The sequence below is a fragment of the Callospermophilus lateralis genome, unplaced genomic scaffold, assembly GCF_048772815.1.
Source record: "Callospermophilus lateralis isolate mCalLat2 unplaced genomic scaffold, mCalLat2.hap1 Scaffold_103, whole genome shotgun sequence".
In the NCBI taxonomy this organism is placed as follows: domain Eukaryota; kingdom Metazoa; phylum Chordata; class Mammalia; order Rodentia; family Sciuridae; genus Callospermophilus; species Callospermophilus lateralis.
This window is the reverse complement of record NW_027510486.1, coordinates 5,012,036-5,028,200: the sequence shown is the minus strand read 5'-3', so window position 1 is coordinate 5,028,200 and position 16,165 is coordinate 5,012,036. Positions and strand designations below refer to the sequence as shown.

General features: G+C 60.3%; 1 protein-coding gene across 1 annotated transcript; it reads left to right on the top strand.

Annotated features, from left to right (window-relative positions):
* The first annotated feature begins 624 nt into the window (after positions 1 to 624).
* Positions 625 to 15,731, top strand: LOC143639976 (agrin-like). Its single transcript, XM_077107980.1, has 26 exons — positions 625 to 687; positions 797 to 980; positions 5,929 to 6,144; positions 6,235 to 6,459; positions 6,538 to 6,759; positions 8,053 to 8,271; positions 8,343 to 8,537; positions 8,625 to 8,816; positions 8,907 to 9,055; positions 9,135 to 9,240; positions 10,054 to 10,161; positions 10,251 to 10,403; positions 10,788 to 10,921; positions 10,990 to 11,095; positions 11,179 to 11,493; positions 11,803 to 11,940; positions 12,335 to 12,462; positions 12,587 to 12,740; positions 12,790 to 12,912; positions 13,005 to 13,130; positions 13,228 to 13,358; positions 14,480 to 14,708; positions 14,796 to 14,930; positions 15,106 to 15,205; positions 15,287 to 15,451; positions 15,608 to 15,731. Exons 1-26 carry the CDS (start codon positions 625 to 627, stop codon positions 15,729 to 15,731), a joined length of 4,140 nt encoding a protein of 1,379 aa, XP_076964095.1.
* Positions 15,732 to 16,165: the final 434 nt, after the last annotated feature.

Below are 16,165 nucleotides of genomic sequence, written 5' to 3'. Positions count from 1 at the left end.
AGCCCCTACCTCCTGCCCCTGGCCAACCCCTCCCTAGGCCCCATCCCCTTTTTAGCACCACCCTGCCCCTGTCTATGCCCTAACCCCACATCAGCGCTGCCCCTCCATCTATTGTGACTCGTGGGCCCTCATCCGCCCATCCTCTGCTCTGAGCTGCGACTCCCCACGGACGCCGGGGTTCCCCAAGGCATCTTCCTTTGTCTCTGCTGCCCGCCCTCCCTCCGCAGCGCCCTCCCTCCGCAGCGCCCCTGGCCCCTCACTCACCGCCCCAGCCTCGTGAGGGTGAGGGCAGCCGCTGTTGCTGGAGGCGGGTGAGCGCCTCCGCGGCCGGCTCTTTATTCTTTCCGATGCTGTCGCTCCTCCCGCTGCTGCCATCGCGCTCCCGCCTCTGCCAGGCACGAGCAGCAGGCCCCGCGCCCGCGGTCCCGCCGGCCTCTGTCTCTCCGGCTGCTGCTCCTGCTGGGCGGACAGCGCCGGCTGGCGGGCGGAAGGGTTGCGGCGGCAGGGGTGGCCCTGGCCTTGTTCCATCTTCCTTTGCCTGCTTCTGAGCCCGCATTGGGGATTTCTGCTCCTGGATTATTCGCCTGGAGGGCCGGGAAGGGCCGGGCGTGCCCCAGGCGGTGAATGGGGCTGAACTTTGAGATCACAGCAGCTGTCCACTGCCCCAGGGGTCCTAGAATGGGGGCAGTAGCCCCGAAGAGGCCTAAGGGCGCTCCGTGAGGACCCCCACTCCCCAAGAGAGAGGCCAAGCCCCAGGCCATGCCTCCGTTGCCGCTGGAGCGCCCCCCCCCCGCAGCAGCCTGGCGCCTCGCTGGTGGTGCAGTACTTCATGATCCCCTGCAACGTCTGTCTGATCCTGCTGGCCACCTCTAGGTTGGGCTTCGCGGTGCTGCTCTTCCTCAACAACTGTACGTGGCGGCTGGGCGGGGCCCAAGTGGCCCAGCTTGTGCTGGCCAAGTCCTGCTTCCCTGCTGGCAAGGGTACAGGGCAGGCAGGGTCACAGCCAGGCCAAGGGCCACAACTAGCTTGAATGGGCCACACATTCTTCTGGGGATGGAATGGATTGCTCTGGACCCCTTGAGACCTGTCCTTGGGCTCCTGGCCAGCTGACCCCCATCTTGATGGGGCAGAAACTACTTCCTGTGGGAGTAAGAAAGGGGCAGTTGCACTAGGAATGGGGGGGTTGGACTTATTTGGTAAATCTGGTGACTTTACTGGGGACCCATTGGCAGGTGATGGGTGTAAAGCCCTGACCATGCATGCAGCTAGAAGGGCAGAGGAAAGTAAGGTCCCCTGCCCTCTTCTCCAGAGTCTGAGCCAGCCTATGGGGGAAGGGCAGAGTGGGAGTGGTGGTCTCTGGAAGGCCTTGCTCAGAGGGCCCTAACTTGGAGATTTGTTTTATTCCAGACAAACCTGGGACCCACTTCACACCAGCACCTCCCATGCCTCCTGACGGTGAGTGGGCAGCCTGGGTGGAAGGCACAGCTTGGGGTAGCAAGTGGGCAGGGAACTCCTAGGGTGGGTTCATTCTAGGGTGTGTATTCCAGGGGTGCCAGGTGTCTGGAGACGGGAGGCTGGGCAAGGCAGCCTGGGTTCCTCCTGGGGCATTCACTGAGTGTAAGCCGGGGGTCTCAGCTCCTGGCAGTGCTCAGGCAGGACTCTGGTTTCCCTGGGCCTCAAGATTGGGAGGAACCATAAGAAGTGAGATGCTGGCAGGTGGTTTGGGCAGGGTGGGGGTGGGCAGTGGAGTGGGCTGGTTGTGGGGGGATTCCTCTCCTTTGTCCTCCCTTCTCCATTTTCAGGAAGGGCTCGGCCAGGCAGAGGGGAAACTGGGCTGGGGGGAGGGGGGTGTCTCAGCATGACATGAGGAGTCAGAAAGGCTGGCATCTGTCTATGGGAGGATGCAAGTGATGGAGGGGTGGGCTGGCCTTCTTGACATCCCTATGGGTTGGGATGTCCTCCCACAAGGCTGCTGGAGCAGGGGCCTCTGTAATTAGGTTAATGTCAGAGGGGAAAAGAAGGCTCTATTGCTGCAGAGGACAAGGACCAAGGGGTCGCCATGGTCTGTTCACCCTTCCTGCATCCTCAGCAGGCGGGTGGGAGCTCTCCGTCCTGCCCCATCACTGGGTTCTCTGTCAGGCGGATGCCTGTCCAGTGTCACAGAGTCACATGTCTAGAGCTGTCTGACATAGGCAGGACATGGGTGGGGAGGACAACCTGAGAGAGCCCTGGGTGGCCTGGGGTGGGGGCATGGCCCTGGGCCTTCTTGTCAGGATGCACCCCTGGGTTGCATTAGTCAGGGCTGCTTACTGAATCATGGGGCACCCAGAAGCAGGAGCTGGGTTCATGGGTACAGGATGAAGGGGCTCTGCTGTCCTTCAGTGGCCATCTGGGCAGGGGTCACCTGTGACCAGCTGTTCTTTATTCCTGGAAGCTGCAGGGTTATTGACTGCTTTTTTTTTTTCCCTTGTGATGCTGGGGATCAAACCCAAGGCCCTACCACTGAGTTCCAGCCCTTGCTCCACCCTCTTTTTATTTTTTATTTTGAGACAGGGTCTCACTAAATTTCTGAGACTGGCTTTGAACTTGCAATCCTCCTGCCTCAGCCTCCCAAGTAGCTGGTATCACAAGCGTATTTTCAAATGTACCAGAGTCCCTGGGCTGGGCAGCATTTAGGGTGGGGCAGTAGGAATGGGTGATAGTGGCTGTGGGGACACACATCCTGGACCTGGGCTCTGCTGGGCAACCCATGTCTCTGACAGCAATGCCCCTCCTCACACTGCTCCCACCAGACCTGAAGGCCCCTCAGAGGTCCGAGCCCCACCTGGGCTGTGGGAGGGGAGTCTGTGGCCTCTGAGGTATCTCTTTCTGGGGGATTGCAGTCCTTCTCCTGAGACACAGGAGCCTTGGGTCAGAGCAATGCAGTACCCCTTCATGGTATGTGACCCTTGGTATTTGCATGTAATGAGGGGACCAGTGGCTGATGGGGTAAGTGGATGTGGGTACATCCAATTTGTCTCAGACCACTGTCCCCCTTCTGGCCTGGGGCAGGAGGCTGTGACCCAGACAGGTCCCACATCTTCCAGGAAGGGGTCCATGTCCTCCAGTGGGGTGACTAAGGAGGAAGCCAATCTGCACTGGGCTGGGGCTGAGCCCTGAGTGTCTACAGCCTCTCTCCTGAGTCCCTCGATTTAACCCACCCTCCCCGAAGCTGCCAACTTGAGTCCCTGTGCACACCCTAGCCATCAGGACACACATGTGGCCACAAGCAGGGCTCTGGGCGGTGGTTCCATCCCCCAACCCACCCTAGACCAGGAGGAGATTTAAATATATCAGCGGCATCTGTGGCTATAAAAAGTCCTTCCACCTCCGCACTGCAGCGAGAGGGTGCTCCGGTGGGACGCTCAGTGGCCAGGGAGAGGCTTCCACTGGGAACTGAGCAGGGCATGCATGGTGGGGCCCCCAGAGGTGACCCACTAGGGAACCATGTCACCTGAATTTATGAGGGGTCACGGGCAGCAGGTGTGTCTTGAGTCCAGCTCTTCCATTCCTTAGTAGTGATTTTCAGGAGACCTCTGCCCTCAGTTTCCTCTTCTGCTGAGTGGGCTTGAGGAGGGGCATTATGTGTGTGAAGGAGTATGCCTAGGAGGGCCTGGCTGCTGTGGCAGGCCCTGCCTGCACCTGTGCGCAGGTGTGCCTGTGTGTGTGCTTGCTGGTGGGCCTGTGGGGGGGTGGGTCGTCTTTGTGTTTATGATTCAAGAAAGTTCAATCAAGAAACTTATCTTCAGCCCTCCCGATCTCTTGGTTCCATGGGCCAGGGAGACACATAAAGGGGCAGTCATGCTATAGGTACCAACAGGGGACCAGGGAGCAGCCCCTCTCCCAGCCTAAGCATGGGACAAAGTGGGGCCCATCCTGAAAGTGGGGATTACTGAATTAACTTGGGAAGTTACTTTGCTCTGACCAGCTGGTGGTCACACATGTGATCCAGCTGCTATGGGGAGTTTGGTGGGGTCACAAGTTCAAGGCTAGCCTGGGCAGCTCACCAAGACTGTCTCAAAAATAAGAAATGTGAAAATGCCTAAGTATCTCTGGGTTCCATCCCCAGTACCTTCAACCAAGGAAAAAGAGAAGTTACTTTGTCCTGGCAGGGGACAGAAGTAGGGACCAGCATGGTGTGCTCTTAACTGTGGCTTTATAGTGGAAACATTGATGGACTGTGGAGTGAGAACCAGGTTGTGGTGGGGAGGAGTGTGCTGCTCCCCAAGAACAGCTCTTCCCCGCTGTGGGGTCAGGACCTTGGGAGAGAGCTGGTGGCTCAGGTGACCTGGTGCAGAGAGAGGGAAAGCCCAGGGCACAGATAGCAGAAGCTAAGGAGCCCAGGGGCAGGGAGGTGACTGGGCCCTTGACCCTGGGGTTCAACCCTGGAGACCTTGATCAGCAGGTCCAGCTGAAGCCCAAGAGCACCGCTGGGCATTAGCATGGGCCTATTGGACTTGGCTTGGGAGTCACAAGGAACCTGGGCAAGAAAGAGGGATGTGCCACTAGGAGAGAGAAGGGGAAATGGAGGGAGCTTACATCCTGGCATGAAGAGGGGACACTGGCAGACATAGATTGAGCCAGATTGAGCCAGGACAGAGAGGAGGCCAGTGGTGGTGACCATCCATTATTGTAGGTGTAGCTCATCCTCCACTTGGTGCTTGTGCCCGGTGCCTCTTGAGCTTTGCAGTCATTTGGAAGCAGGTTCTACTGTCCCATTCACAGAAAGGGACACTGAGGCATAGTGAGGTGGGGGGAATGGGAACATGGGTGGGGGCAGGGGAGGCAGGCTGTGGCCTCTGTTTTTTCAGCTTTCCAGGGTTGGGTCAGGCAGGTGGAAGCCTGGGGTGGGCTGTTGGAATGGCAACAGCTGGCTCTAGCTCCTGGGCTATGCACCTCTCCTAGGAGATGGGGAGGGGTCTTCTGCTACATTTCCACCACCTGCGGGAGTTGATGGGAGCCCTGACACCATGACTTATTAATGATAATTGAGCCAGATTAAACATTTATTAGATCCAGGCAGCTGCAATCCCTAATGGACCCACCTCCCCCATGGGTACACTGACCTAAGGAGCCAACCTATCCCCAGTCCCAGTGCTGGGCTCAGGGTGGCTACTTGGGGCTATCCCTAATGACTCTGGGTTTCAGTTTCCCTGTGCTCTCTTCATTTGTACACTGTGACAGAGGGCCAGCCTTTCCCTGTGCCCACATGGTGGGACGCAGTGGAGGCCTAATGGTGATGGGGCATGTGCTGCACCCTGCTGTCTGCAGAACTAAGGGCTGAAATGGCAGACTCCGATGACAGGCCCAGCTGTGCCAACAGCTGTGTGAGGCTCTGCAGAGCAGCTGCCCTGGGAGGGGCTGTGGGAGAAGGCTAGGAGCTGGCAAGAGGCCGGGTCAGGTATGGGGAACACCCAGGCACTCCCAGATGAGGCCCCAGAAACTTACGGCCTGAGTTGGGATGAGCCTGGCCTGCGTGGGGGTAACCAGATGGACTCTGGGGCTGATGTGGGAGAGGGCTTTGGGCAGAGTGGGGCCTGACTGCTTGCTTCGGACTTGGCCTGTGGTCCTCTCCTGTTGTGTGTTGGGGAATCTGCTGAGGTGGGATGGGAGTGGGTGGCTTGTCCTGTTGTGGGGACAGGAGGCCCCTCTCCCCTGGTAGAGGGTATAGAGAGTGTTCTCCAGTGAGGAAAGGTCCCTGGGTTGGCAGGGGATCCATCCAGGGGGCCAGGCCCGGTGAACATGCACAATAGAGTGTCCGTGACACTTGTGGCCATGCGTGGGCTTGAACATGCTTGCACACCCGGGTGTGGATGTGCCTGTGAGGGTTTCAGCAGTGCCCAGCCCTGGGACCTGGCTTCAACAACCCCTCCCTGTGCCCGACCTCAGTTTGCAGGGGAATGCTGTGTGGCTTTGGCGTGGTCTGTGAGCCCAGTGCAGAGGATCCAGGCCAGGCCTCCTGCGTGTGCAAGAAGAGCGCCTGTCCTGCTGTCGTGGCGCCAGTGTGCGGCTCAGATGCCTCCACCTATAGCAACAAGTGCGAGCTGCAGCGTTCACAGTGCCGCCTGCAGCGGCGAATCCGGCTGCTCCGCCACGGACCCTGTGGTAAGGGAGTGTGCCCAGTGTGGGCGGGGGGGTGGGCCAGGTGTTGGAGGTGGACAGACAGCCAGGGTGACCCCACCCTGCCATCCACAGGCTCCCGGGACCCCTGGTCCAATGTGACCTGCAGCTTCGGCAGTACCTGTGTACCCTCCACCAATGGGCAGACCGCCTCCTGCCTGTGTCCCACGACCTGCCGCGGGGCCCCGGAGGGCACCGTGTGTGGCAGTGATGGTATGGACTACCCCTGTGAATGCCAGCTGCTGCGCCAGGCATGTGCACGCCAGGAGAACATCTTTAGGAAGTTCGACGGCCCCTGTGGTGAGTGTCCACCCCATGTGGGGCTCCTCTCCTTGGGCGTGCAGGCAATAACCCTGACTTCTGCCTGTCCGCCCCCAGACCCCTGCCAGGGAGCCCATGCTGACACGAACCGCGTCTGCCGTGTGAACCCACACACTCGCCGTCCAGAGATGCTCCTGCGCCCAGAGACCTGCCCTCCCTGGCATTTGCCTGTGTGTGGGGATGATGGGGTCACCTATGCAAACGACTGCATCGATTGCTCAGGGGCTATCTGCGGTCTGCTCCTCCAGAAAGTGCGCTCTGGCCAGTGCCAGCCTGGAGGTGGGCTGCTTCCCCTGCACACAGTGTGTCCCCTGCCTTCGTGTCCGTCGGGTCCCTGCTGTGGAGGTGCTGGTGTGGTTCTGGCCTCTCTGATCCCCTTGCCCACCCCCAGACCAGTGCTCCGGGACCTGCCAGTTCAGTGCCATTTGCCTGTCCCGCCGTGGCTGACCCTGCTGCTCCTGCAACCGTGTCACCTGTGATGGAGCCTACAGACCGGTGTGTGCCCAGGATGGGCACACGTATGACAACGACTGTTGGCGCCAGCAGGCTGAGTGCCGGCAGCAGTGAGCCATCCCTCCCAGGCACCAGGGCCCGTGTGGTGAGCACCCTGTGGTCCCCGCCATCAGTCCTTGCCCACCATCACATGCCATCTTTATTCCTTGGCACCCACCTCCCAGGGTCTTGGGCCAGGGTGGGTCCCCTGGGAGGGTGCAGGGTGTGGAGGGTAGAGGCTGCGAGAGGGTGCCTGGATACGTGGGGAGGTGGTCAGAGATGGGCCTGCACTTGGCCATGCAAGTCCAGGCTGCAGGTCCTCTAGTCTGTCTGCCCATCCGTCTCTGTTCTGCCTGAGGGTACAGATTGCTTGGGTGGGCAGGAAGTGGATACAGCGGCGGGGTTCCTCACTCTTGGGACATGACTGTCACCAGCCCCTTCAGAGGCAGGATCTCAGTTGATTTCAAGGAGCCATTGGAGGGTGGAGGCAGCTGGGAAGTGGCCAGCATGTCCCATGGGGACCAGGGCTGCAGTGACCCTGTAACCATGTGGGTCAATCCTGTCCATCTCTCTGGTCTGTCTTTCTGCATCTGTCTTCTCCTCGGTCCTTCCCTCTCGGCTCCTCCTCTTGTGTCTTCCAGCCTGACCTGCTGGCAGGATGAGGTGCCGCGCCTGCCCACCAGGAGCCCACAGCCCGAGGTCTGCCCCTTGTGTGGCTGGGGGGGGTGGCTCGCTACTGCCTGGCCTTGTGGTTCTCAGAGCAAGTGGACAGACACCTCCTCCCCGTGCAGCCCTGGGTGTGACTCTGGGGTGCAGACTCCTCTTAGCCTGGAGAGAGCCCCCACATGCATGGGTGTCCCAGGGCTGCTGGTGGTCAGGGTTAGTGGCCTGCTGTGGGCAGTCAGGAGGCTCCTGTGTCCCCATCTGCCTCTGTCGTGTGTCTGTCCCTTTCTTTGCTATGTCCTGCACATCTAGCTCTTCCTTGACCACCCCACCCTGGGAGAGGGCCTGCTGCGTGGGGCTGGGGGCTCTGCCCAGTATGGGGGGTAGCAGGTGGGCTGAGTGCCCTGTCCTTCCCAGACCAGGCTCTGTCCCCGTGCCGTGGGGTGCAGTGCGCATTCGGGGCGACATGTGCGGTGAAGAACGGGGAGGCTGCGTGCGAGTGCCAGCAGGCGTGTGCAGGCGCCTACGACCCCGTGTGCGGCAGTGACAGCGTCACCTATGGCAGCACCTGTGAGCTGGAGGCCATGGCCTGTGCCCTTGGGCGGGATATCTGGGTGGCCCGCAGAGGACCCTGTGGTCAGTAGTGGACAAGCAGGCCTGGGGGGTATGGCCTTCCTGACACAGTGGTGACAGAGCCCCCTCCCCAGACCGATGCGGGCAGTGCCGTTTTGGAGCCCTGTGCGAGGCCGAGACCGGGCGCTGTGTGTGCCCCTCTGAGTGTGTGGCCTCAGCCCAATCCGTGTGTGGTTCTGATGGGCACACATATGCCAGCGAGTGTGAGCTGCATGTCCACGCCTGCACGCATCAGATAAGCCTGCATGTGGCATCAGCTGGACACTGTCGTGAGTGGGGCTATGGGGGCCAGCCGGCTAGGGTCCCACCACTCTCCAGCTGGATCTGCTGACCCCTGCTGGCTCCATATGTTTCAGAGACCTGTGGAGACACAGTGTGTGCCTTTGGGGCTGTGTGCTCAGCCGGGCAGTCTGTGTGTCCTCGTTGTGAGCGCCCCCTGCCTGGCCCCGTGTGTGGCAGCGATGGTGTCACCTACTGCAGTGCGTGTGAGCTACGGGAGGCTGCCTGCCAGCAGCAGATACAGCTTGAGGAAGCCCGGGCAGGGCCCTGTGAGTAGGGTAGGCTTGGGCAGCTGCCTGAGCTGTGGGGCACCAGCCTCAGGGGAGAACCTATGGGTGAACTGCCCTTCTTCCCCACAGCTGAGTGTGGCTCAGGAGGCTCCGGCTCTGGGGAGGACAGCGACTGTGAGCAGGAACTCTGTCGGCAGCGTGGCGGGGTGTGGGATGAGGACTCAGAGGATGGACCATGCATCTGCGATTTCAGCTGCCAGGGTGTTCTCAGGAGACCGGTGAGCCCCCACCTCCCCCATCTGTAGGGGGGCAGTGAGGAAGGGGCCAAGGCTGCCCACACTGACCCCACCCCTCCAGGTGTGCGGCTCAGATGGGGTCACCTATGGCAGTGAGTGTGACCTGAAGAGGGCCAGGTACGAGTCTGAAGGAGAGTTGTACGTCGCAGCTCAGGGACCCTGCCGTGGTGAGTCGGCCGGGGCACATTCTTGTAGGCTTGTGCAGCAGCCTCTGCACTTCTGTGTGTGCATATTCAAAGGTGTATGCTTGCACTGGTTTAGGCACGTGGGCATCCATGTGTGCTGTGGTATGCTTGAGGTCTTGTGTGTTCTTCTGAGTATAAAGCACTGATACGTGCACTGTGGACACAAGCCCGTCTGTCAAAGTATGCACCACACTCAGGAGGGTGGGCAGGAGGATTGTGAGTTTGAGCCCAGCCTGAGCCATGCAGTGAGATCCTGCCTCATAAAAGCAAGCGTATGCCAACTACCTACTGCAGGTCAGGCCAGGCTTCTATGCAGGAGACAGCAGAAAACCACAGGGCACCTTCTGGGCCCTTTTGCTCTTCTGTGCAGGAACTGACAGTGGTCTGTAAATGCCACATGTCACACACGAGTGCTCACGGTATGCTCACAGATGTGTCTGTACAGTTGTATATAAATGTGCATGGCTTGGAGGAATGTGAGTGTGTGTCCGTCTTCATGTGTGTGTGCTGCCTTTACACTTATCTGTGTGTCCATAGCTCTGTGTACACACAAGGCTGTGTCCGTGACTTTGGGTATTCTGTGTGTATGTGGACCTGTATGTTTCCTGTGTGCTGGGTCCTACATGTGGCACTTGCATGTCCTTGTATGATTATGGTGGCCTCACCCAGGGCCTTAGCCTCAGATTCCAGACCTGAGGGGCATGGTGTCAGACTGAGTGGTGGTGTGGAGGAGGTTGAGGCAGAGGGGTGGGCATAAGCACTGCCTCAAGTCTGACCCCACACCCCTCTCTGCAGGCCTCACCTTGGCCCCACTTCTGCCTGCAGCCCCTGCTCACTGTGCCCAGACCCACTACGGATGCTGCCAGGATAATGTCACTGCTGCCCGGGGTGTGGGCCTGGCCGGTTGCCCCAGTGATTATCTGAGTACCCTCACCCCTGGCCTGGCACAGCTGTGTGACTGTGCTGACCCTGTCCCTCCCCTTCCCTTGCAGGCACTTGCCAGTGCAACCCGCACGGCTCCTGTGACCCAGCCACAGGCCAGTGCTCTTGCCGGCCAGGCGTGGGTAGCCTCAAGTGCGACCGATGTGAGCCTGGTTTCTGGAACTTCCATGGCATTGTCACTGACAGCCAGAGTGGCTGTACTCGTGAGTGACAGGGCCCCAGGGCTGGCTGCCTGTCAAGTCCTCCTGCCTGTCCACCCCCATCCCTGTGCTCAGACCCTGGCCTGAACTGCACCTGGCAGGCTCTGCAGCAGGTGGAGAAGACTGTCTAGGTACAGACTCAGGCTCCCCTCCCCGCAGCTTGCAGCTGTGACCCCCCCGGGGCGCTGTGCGGGATGACTGTGAGCAGATGACTGGGCTGTGCTCCTGTAAGCCAGGCGTTGCTGGTCCCAAGTGTGGGCAGTGTCCTGATGGCCACACCCTGAGCCCCACCGGCTGTGAGGCAGGTGAGGACAAGATCTGGGCTGGCCTGGGGTTTGCTGTACAGAGGGACAGCCTGAGCTGGTGGAGATTCTGTGTCCACCCCAGATCCCTCAGCACTGGTGACCTGTGCGGAGATGCACTGTGAGTTTGGCGCTTCCTGTGTGGAAGAGGCAGGTTCTGCCCACTGCATCTGCCCAGCCCTCACCTGCCCAGAGGCCAGTGCCACCAAGGTGAGCAAGGTGAGGGTGGAGAGTGTGAAGGGCAGTGGGTGGGGGAACCGCCTGAGTGCCCTTGCCTTGCGCCTCAGGTCTGTGGATCAGATGGCATCACCTACGGCAGTGAGTGCCAACTGAAGACCATCGCCTGCCGCCAGGGCTTGGACATCTTCACCCAGAGCCTTGGCCCGTGCCAGGGTAGGGTCTGGGAGCCACCACCCAGCACTGACAGGAGGGCCTTGCCCTCCCCGACTCCAGCCCCAGCTTCCCTCTCCTTACAGAGGCTGCTGTTCCTGGCGCTCACCCAACCCCCAGGGCCACGACAGCCCCGGGGCACTTGCCAAGTGAGCCTCTGCTGCCTCCACCCAGTGCCCTCCCCCTGGCTCTCAGCAGTACCCCCCAGAGCCGGCCCACCCCTCCACCCACCTTACGACCTCGGACCACAGCCAGCCTCCCCAAGACCACAGCTCGGCCCGCGCTGACCATGCCCCTCATAGAAACCTCCACTGCAACCAGTCTCTCCGCGTCTGCCTTTGGAGAATCTGGCAGCACTGATGGGAGTGGCGATGAGGAACTAAGTGGGGACCAGGAGGCCAGTGGGGGGGCTCTGGGGGTGAGCAGGGGCTCGGGGACATGGGTGGGCCTGGGGTGAGCAGGGGCTCGGGGACGTGGGTGGGCCTGGGGTGAGCAGGGGCTCGGGGACGTGGGTGGGCCTGGGGTGAGCAGGGCTCTGGGGTGTGGGGCAGGCCTGGGAGGTGAGTAGGGGCTCAGGGACATGGGACAGGCCTGGGGAGTGAGCAGGTGCTCTGGGACATGGGACAGGCCTGGGGAGTGAGCAGGGGCTTGTTGGGGCACGGCCCAGAGAGGCTCCCACCTGTGGCTGGACTCAGACTTCGCATCCCTAGGACTGGAACTCTCCATGGACAGCAGTGTGGTGACACCTGGACCACCCATTGAGAGAGCCTCCTGCTACAACTCACCTTTGGGCTGCTATTCAGATGGCAAGACACCTTCACTGGACGCAGAGGGCTCCAACTGTCCTGGTGAGTGGGTGGCAGGGCAGGTGGAGCTTGAGGAGCAGCCTGGGCAGCCATGGGTGCTGCTCCTACCCGCTGGCAGCAGGTGGGTCCAGGTTTTATGGTCTTTGGTCTCAAATGTGTATGAGATCTTGGGGATCCGGCACCCATGTGCACACGTGTGGTCTCAGCCCTAACACTTGTGCGTGCCCAGGACCGTGTACCTAACCCGTCTCTCTCCTTGCAAGCAAGCCTGGGGCAACTGCTCTGAGGAGTCTGCCTGGTAACTGACGCCAGCCCTGGTCACTAACCTCATGACCATCTGACTAACATCCACCTGCCCCTGTACCCTATGTGACTTGCTCCAGGGGCCTGCACCAGGCCGGTACCAGGCAGGGCCTCACCGCCCCTTCTCCCACAGCCACCAAGGCGTACCAGGGCATGCTGGAGCTGGAGGGGGTCGAGGGGCAAGAGCTGTTCTACACACCCAAAATGGCCGACCCCAAGACAGAGCTGTTTGGGGAGACAGCCAGGAGCATCGAGAGCACTGTAAGTGGGGGCGTCCCCCCAGGTCAGACCCAGAGGGGGCCAGGGCAGGAACCCCACAGTGTAAGGGGACCGATTTCAGTACTTTGAGCGGTGCCCAGTATCCTCACTCACTCCCTGCCCACAGTTGGACGACCTTTTCCAGAACTCAGACGTCAAAAAGGACTTCCGGAGTGTCCACCTGCGGGACCTGGGGCCTGGCAGATCAGTCCGTGCCACTGTGGATGTGCACTTTGACCCCAGTGAGATCCCCACGCTAAGTCTCTCCCAGGAGGTGATGGGTAGGGGCTGCACAGGGCCAGGCCATGCTCAGTACCCCCTCTTCCCCAGCCACAGCCTTCAGGGCACCTGACGTGGGCCGGGGGGCCCTGCTTCGGCAGATCCAGGCCTCCAGGCCCCGGGCCCTGGTGGTGAGGAGGCCTCTGCAAGAGCACGTGCGGTTCATGGACTTTGGTGAGCACCAGGCCAGGCCTCCTTGTCTGTTCCCATCCTCCACTGCCCCGCCCCCAGCTCCTTGCAGACCCTGACCACTCCCTGCCCCACAGACTGGTTTCCTGCATTCTTCATGGGAGCCACCATAGGAGCCACCGCTGCAGTGGCCACAGCCAGAGCTACCATTGTGGGCCAACCACCTTCCTCCGTGACCCCTCGGGTCCACCCCAGTCACACCAGTAGGCCCATTGGAAGGACCACGGCCCCCCAACACACACACCGGCCCCCCACCACAGCTCCCGGCCATGTGGCTGGACACCGGCCTTTGGTCCCCAGTCACAAGCAGCACCCAAGGTCCTGTGATTCTCAGCCCTGCCTGCATGGGGGGACCTGCCAGGACCAGGACTCTGGCAGGGGCTTCACCTGCAGCTGCCCGGCAGGCAGGGGAGGCACCTTCTGTGAGGACGGTAGGCGCTTCTGTCCACCTCTCTGGAAGGACAGGGAGGCTGATGGGGGCAAGGAGGGAGGGCAGAGATAAGCCACCAGCAGGAGGTGGTAGGGGCAGGGTCCTGGGTACTCTTCCAGCTCACCCTCCCTATCCCCTGCAGTGCTACGCCCCTCTGTCTCTGTTCCTGCCTTTGGGGATACCTCCTTTCTGGCCTTCCCCACCTTCCATGCATATCACACGCTGCACCTGGCGCTGGAATTCTGATCCCTGTAGCCTCAGGGACTGCTGCTATACAATGGCAACGCACGTGACAAGGACTTCCTGGCACTGGCGCTGCTGCTCGGTGGGCGCGTTCAGCTCAGGTGCAGCGAGGGTGGGGCCTCCTGACTGTCTGGTGGGTGGGCAGGGCTAATGCTCAGTGGGTGGGGCCAGGGCCTTCCAGGGAGGAATTTGTGGGTGGTCCCTGACCAGACTGTGGATGGAGCCAGGCCAGTGCTCTAAGCACCTGCTTGGGTCTCCAGGTTTGACACAGGTTCTGGACCAGCAATACTGACAAGTTCAGTACCTGTGGAACTAGGCCGGTGGCACCGCCTAGAACTATCACGGCATTGGCGCCAAGGCACACTGTCTGTGGATGGCAGGACCCCAGTTCTGGGTGAGAGCCCCAGTGGCACAGATGGCCTCAACCTAGATACCGACCTCTTTGTGGGCGGAGTCCCAGAGGACCAGGCTGATGTGTAAGCAAGAGGGTGGAGCGTGCATCAAACTGGGTCTCTGACCTTGATCTTGCCTGGGACTCCACCAGAGCAACCTCCATTGGATAGCAAATAGGATCAGAAGAATGGTGTGGGTGTGGCTAGGACCCTGAGCTCAGCTGGGGCTCCTGGCCCTTCCCTGTCTCATCTGGGTGGCTTACCTTTGGTGCCAGAGTGAGGAGGGCCTGGGCTGACCCTTACCTCCAGTCCTAACCCTTAACTTCGGCCCCACCCTCTGGTTGGTCCTCTTTGTGGGACTGGCCGCTTTGTCTAAAGGGTGATGGGATGGAGCAGCTCTGACTTCTGACCCTAACTGTAACCCTGTGACTCTGGCCGCGAGAAGGAGGCCTCTGCCTGAGCTTACTCTGACCCCTTCCTGTGGCAGGGCCCTGAGCGGACCTCCGTTGGTGTGGGCCTGAAGGGCTGCATCCGCCTGCTGGATGTCAACAATCAGCGCCTGGAGCTGGGCCCCTGGCAGGGGGTTGTGTCCCGCAGCTCCGGTGTGGGAGAGTGTGGAGAGCACCCCTGCTTGCCCAGCCCCTGCCATGGTGGGGCACCATGCCAGGCCCTGGGAGATGACATGTTTCACTGCCAGTGTCCACCTGGCCGCTTTGGTGAGGGCAGGCTGGGATCTGGGTGAGGGCTAGGAACCGGGTGTCAGGGGGCCTGCCTTCTTGGAACTCACCTCCATCTCCCTCCAGGCCCAACCTGTGCAGAAGAGAAGAGCCCCTGCCAGCCGAACCCCTGCCACGGTGCAGCCCCCTGCCGCGTGCTACCCAAGGGCAGGGCCAAGTGCGAGTGCCCCGCAGGACGTAGAGGCACGCTCTGCCAGACAGGTAGGGGCACCAGGCTGTCAGGAGGGGACAAGAAGTCAGGGTCAAATGTTCAGTTTGAATTGTGGCCCAGTCTTCGGGTCCAGGAAGAGCTGGGATTCGGGTCCTGTGGGTTTCGGTCGAGTTAGGCAGGACAGTGGGGTACACGGCCTGAGTGAGCCCTGTCCTCCCTCTGCAGTGTCTGAGATGGACGGTAGTGCCCAGCCCTTCCTGGCGGACTTCCATGGCTTTTCCTACCTGGAGCTGAGAGGCTTGCACACCTTTGAAAGAGACCTGGGGTCAGTAGGGTAGGTGAGGCAGAGGAGGGGAGGCAGCCTGTAGGGAAGGGGCAGTGAGACACCCTGACCCACGTGACCCAGGGAGAAGATGGCCCTCGAGGTGGTGTTCTTGGCCCGAGGACCCAGTGGTTTGCTCCTGTACAATGGGCAAAAGACAGATGGCAAAGGGGACTTCGTGTCACTGGCCCTGCATGACCAGCACCTGGAATTCCGCTATGACCTGGGCAAAGGGGCAGCAGTCATCAGGTGGGCAAGCATGAGGGCTGGGGGCTCTGTCCTGGGCTGCCCACAGGGAGGACCTGGAGGCCTGTGACTGGACAGGGGTAAGGCTGGGGCTCCTGACATTGTCACTCAATGGGTAGGCAGAGCCCACAGCCTGCTCACTCAGCCTCTTCCTCACAGGAGCAAGGAACCCATAGCCCTGGGCTCTTGGATTAGGGTCTTGGTGGAGAGAAACGGCCGTAAGGGTGCCCTGCATGTGGGTGATGGGCCCCGAGTGCTGGGAGAGTCCCTGGTGAGTGTCTGAGGTGTGAGGAGGGTCCAAGTGTCCCCCCACCCTGCCCTGCTCCTCCGCCTCCTCCTCCTCCTCCTGGGGGCTTGGCAGCCCCCATGCCAGTTCTTACAAAACTCTTTGTCTGTTGGGCTTGATTTTTGTCTTTTGATTTAATTCTATGTTTTGAACATGTTTTTTTGTTTATGTGGTTCCAATATAAACCCATGTTAAAATACACTGAAGACTCACCTATATTCTGTGCCCACTAAACTTTAACCATTACCTTTCATGAACAACTGATTTAATTGTTTCTAGTATATATTCTTACTGTTTCTTGTTCTGGTAGGATGCAATAACAATGATATGTTATTATGTAAATTTCTTTCTTACCCAAAAGGGAGTGCTCCTGTATATCCTGTCTGCCCCTTATTTTTCACTCAATGAAGTAACCTGGAAAACACTCCACA

Coding starts and splice junctions, on each gene's coding strand:
- LOC143639976 (XM_077107980.1), top strand. CDS start 625: ATGGGGCTGAACTTTGAGATCACAGCAGCTGTCCACTGCCCCAGGGGT. Junction 688..796: donor GGGGTCCTAGAATGGGGGCA/GTAGCCCCGAAG, acceptor CCCCCCCCGCAG/CAGCCTGGCGCCTCGCTGGT. Junction 6,460..6,537: donor GAAGTTCGACGGCCCCTGTG/GTGAGTGTCCAC, acceptor GTCCGCCCCCAG/ACCCCTGCCAGGGAGCCCAT.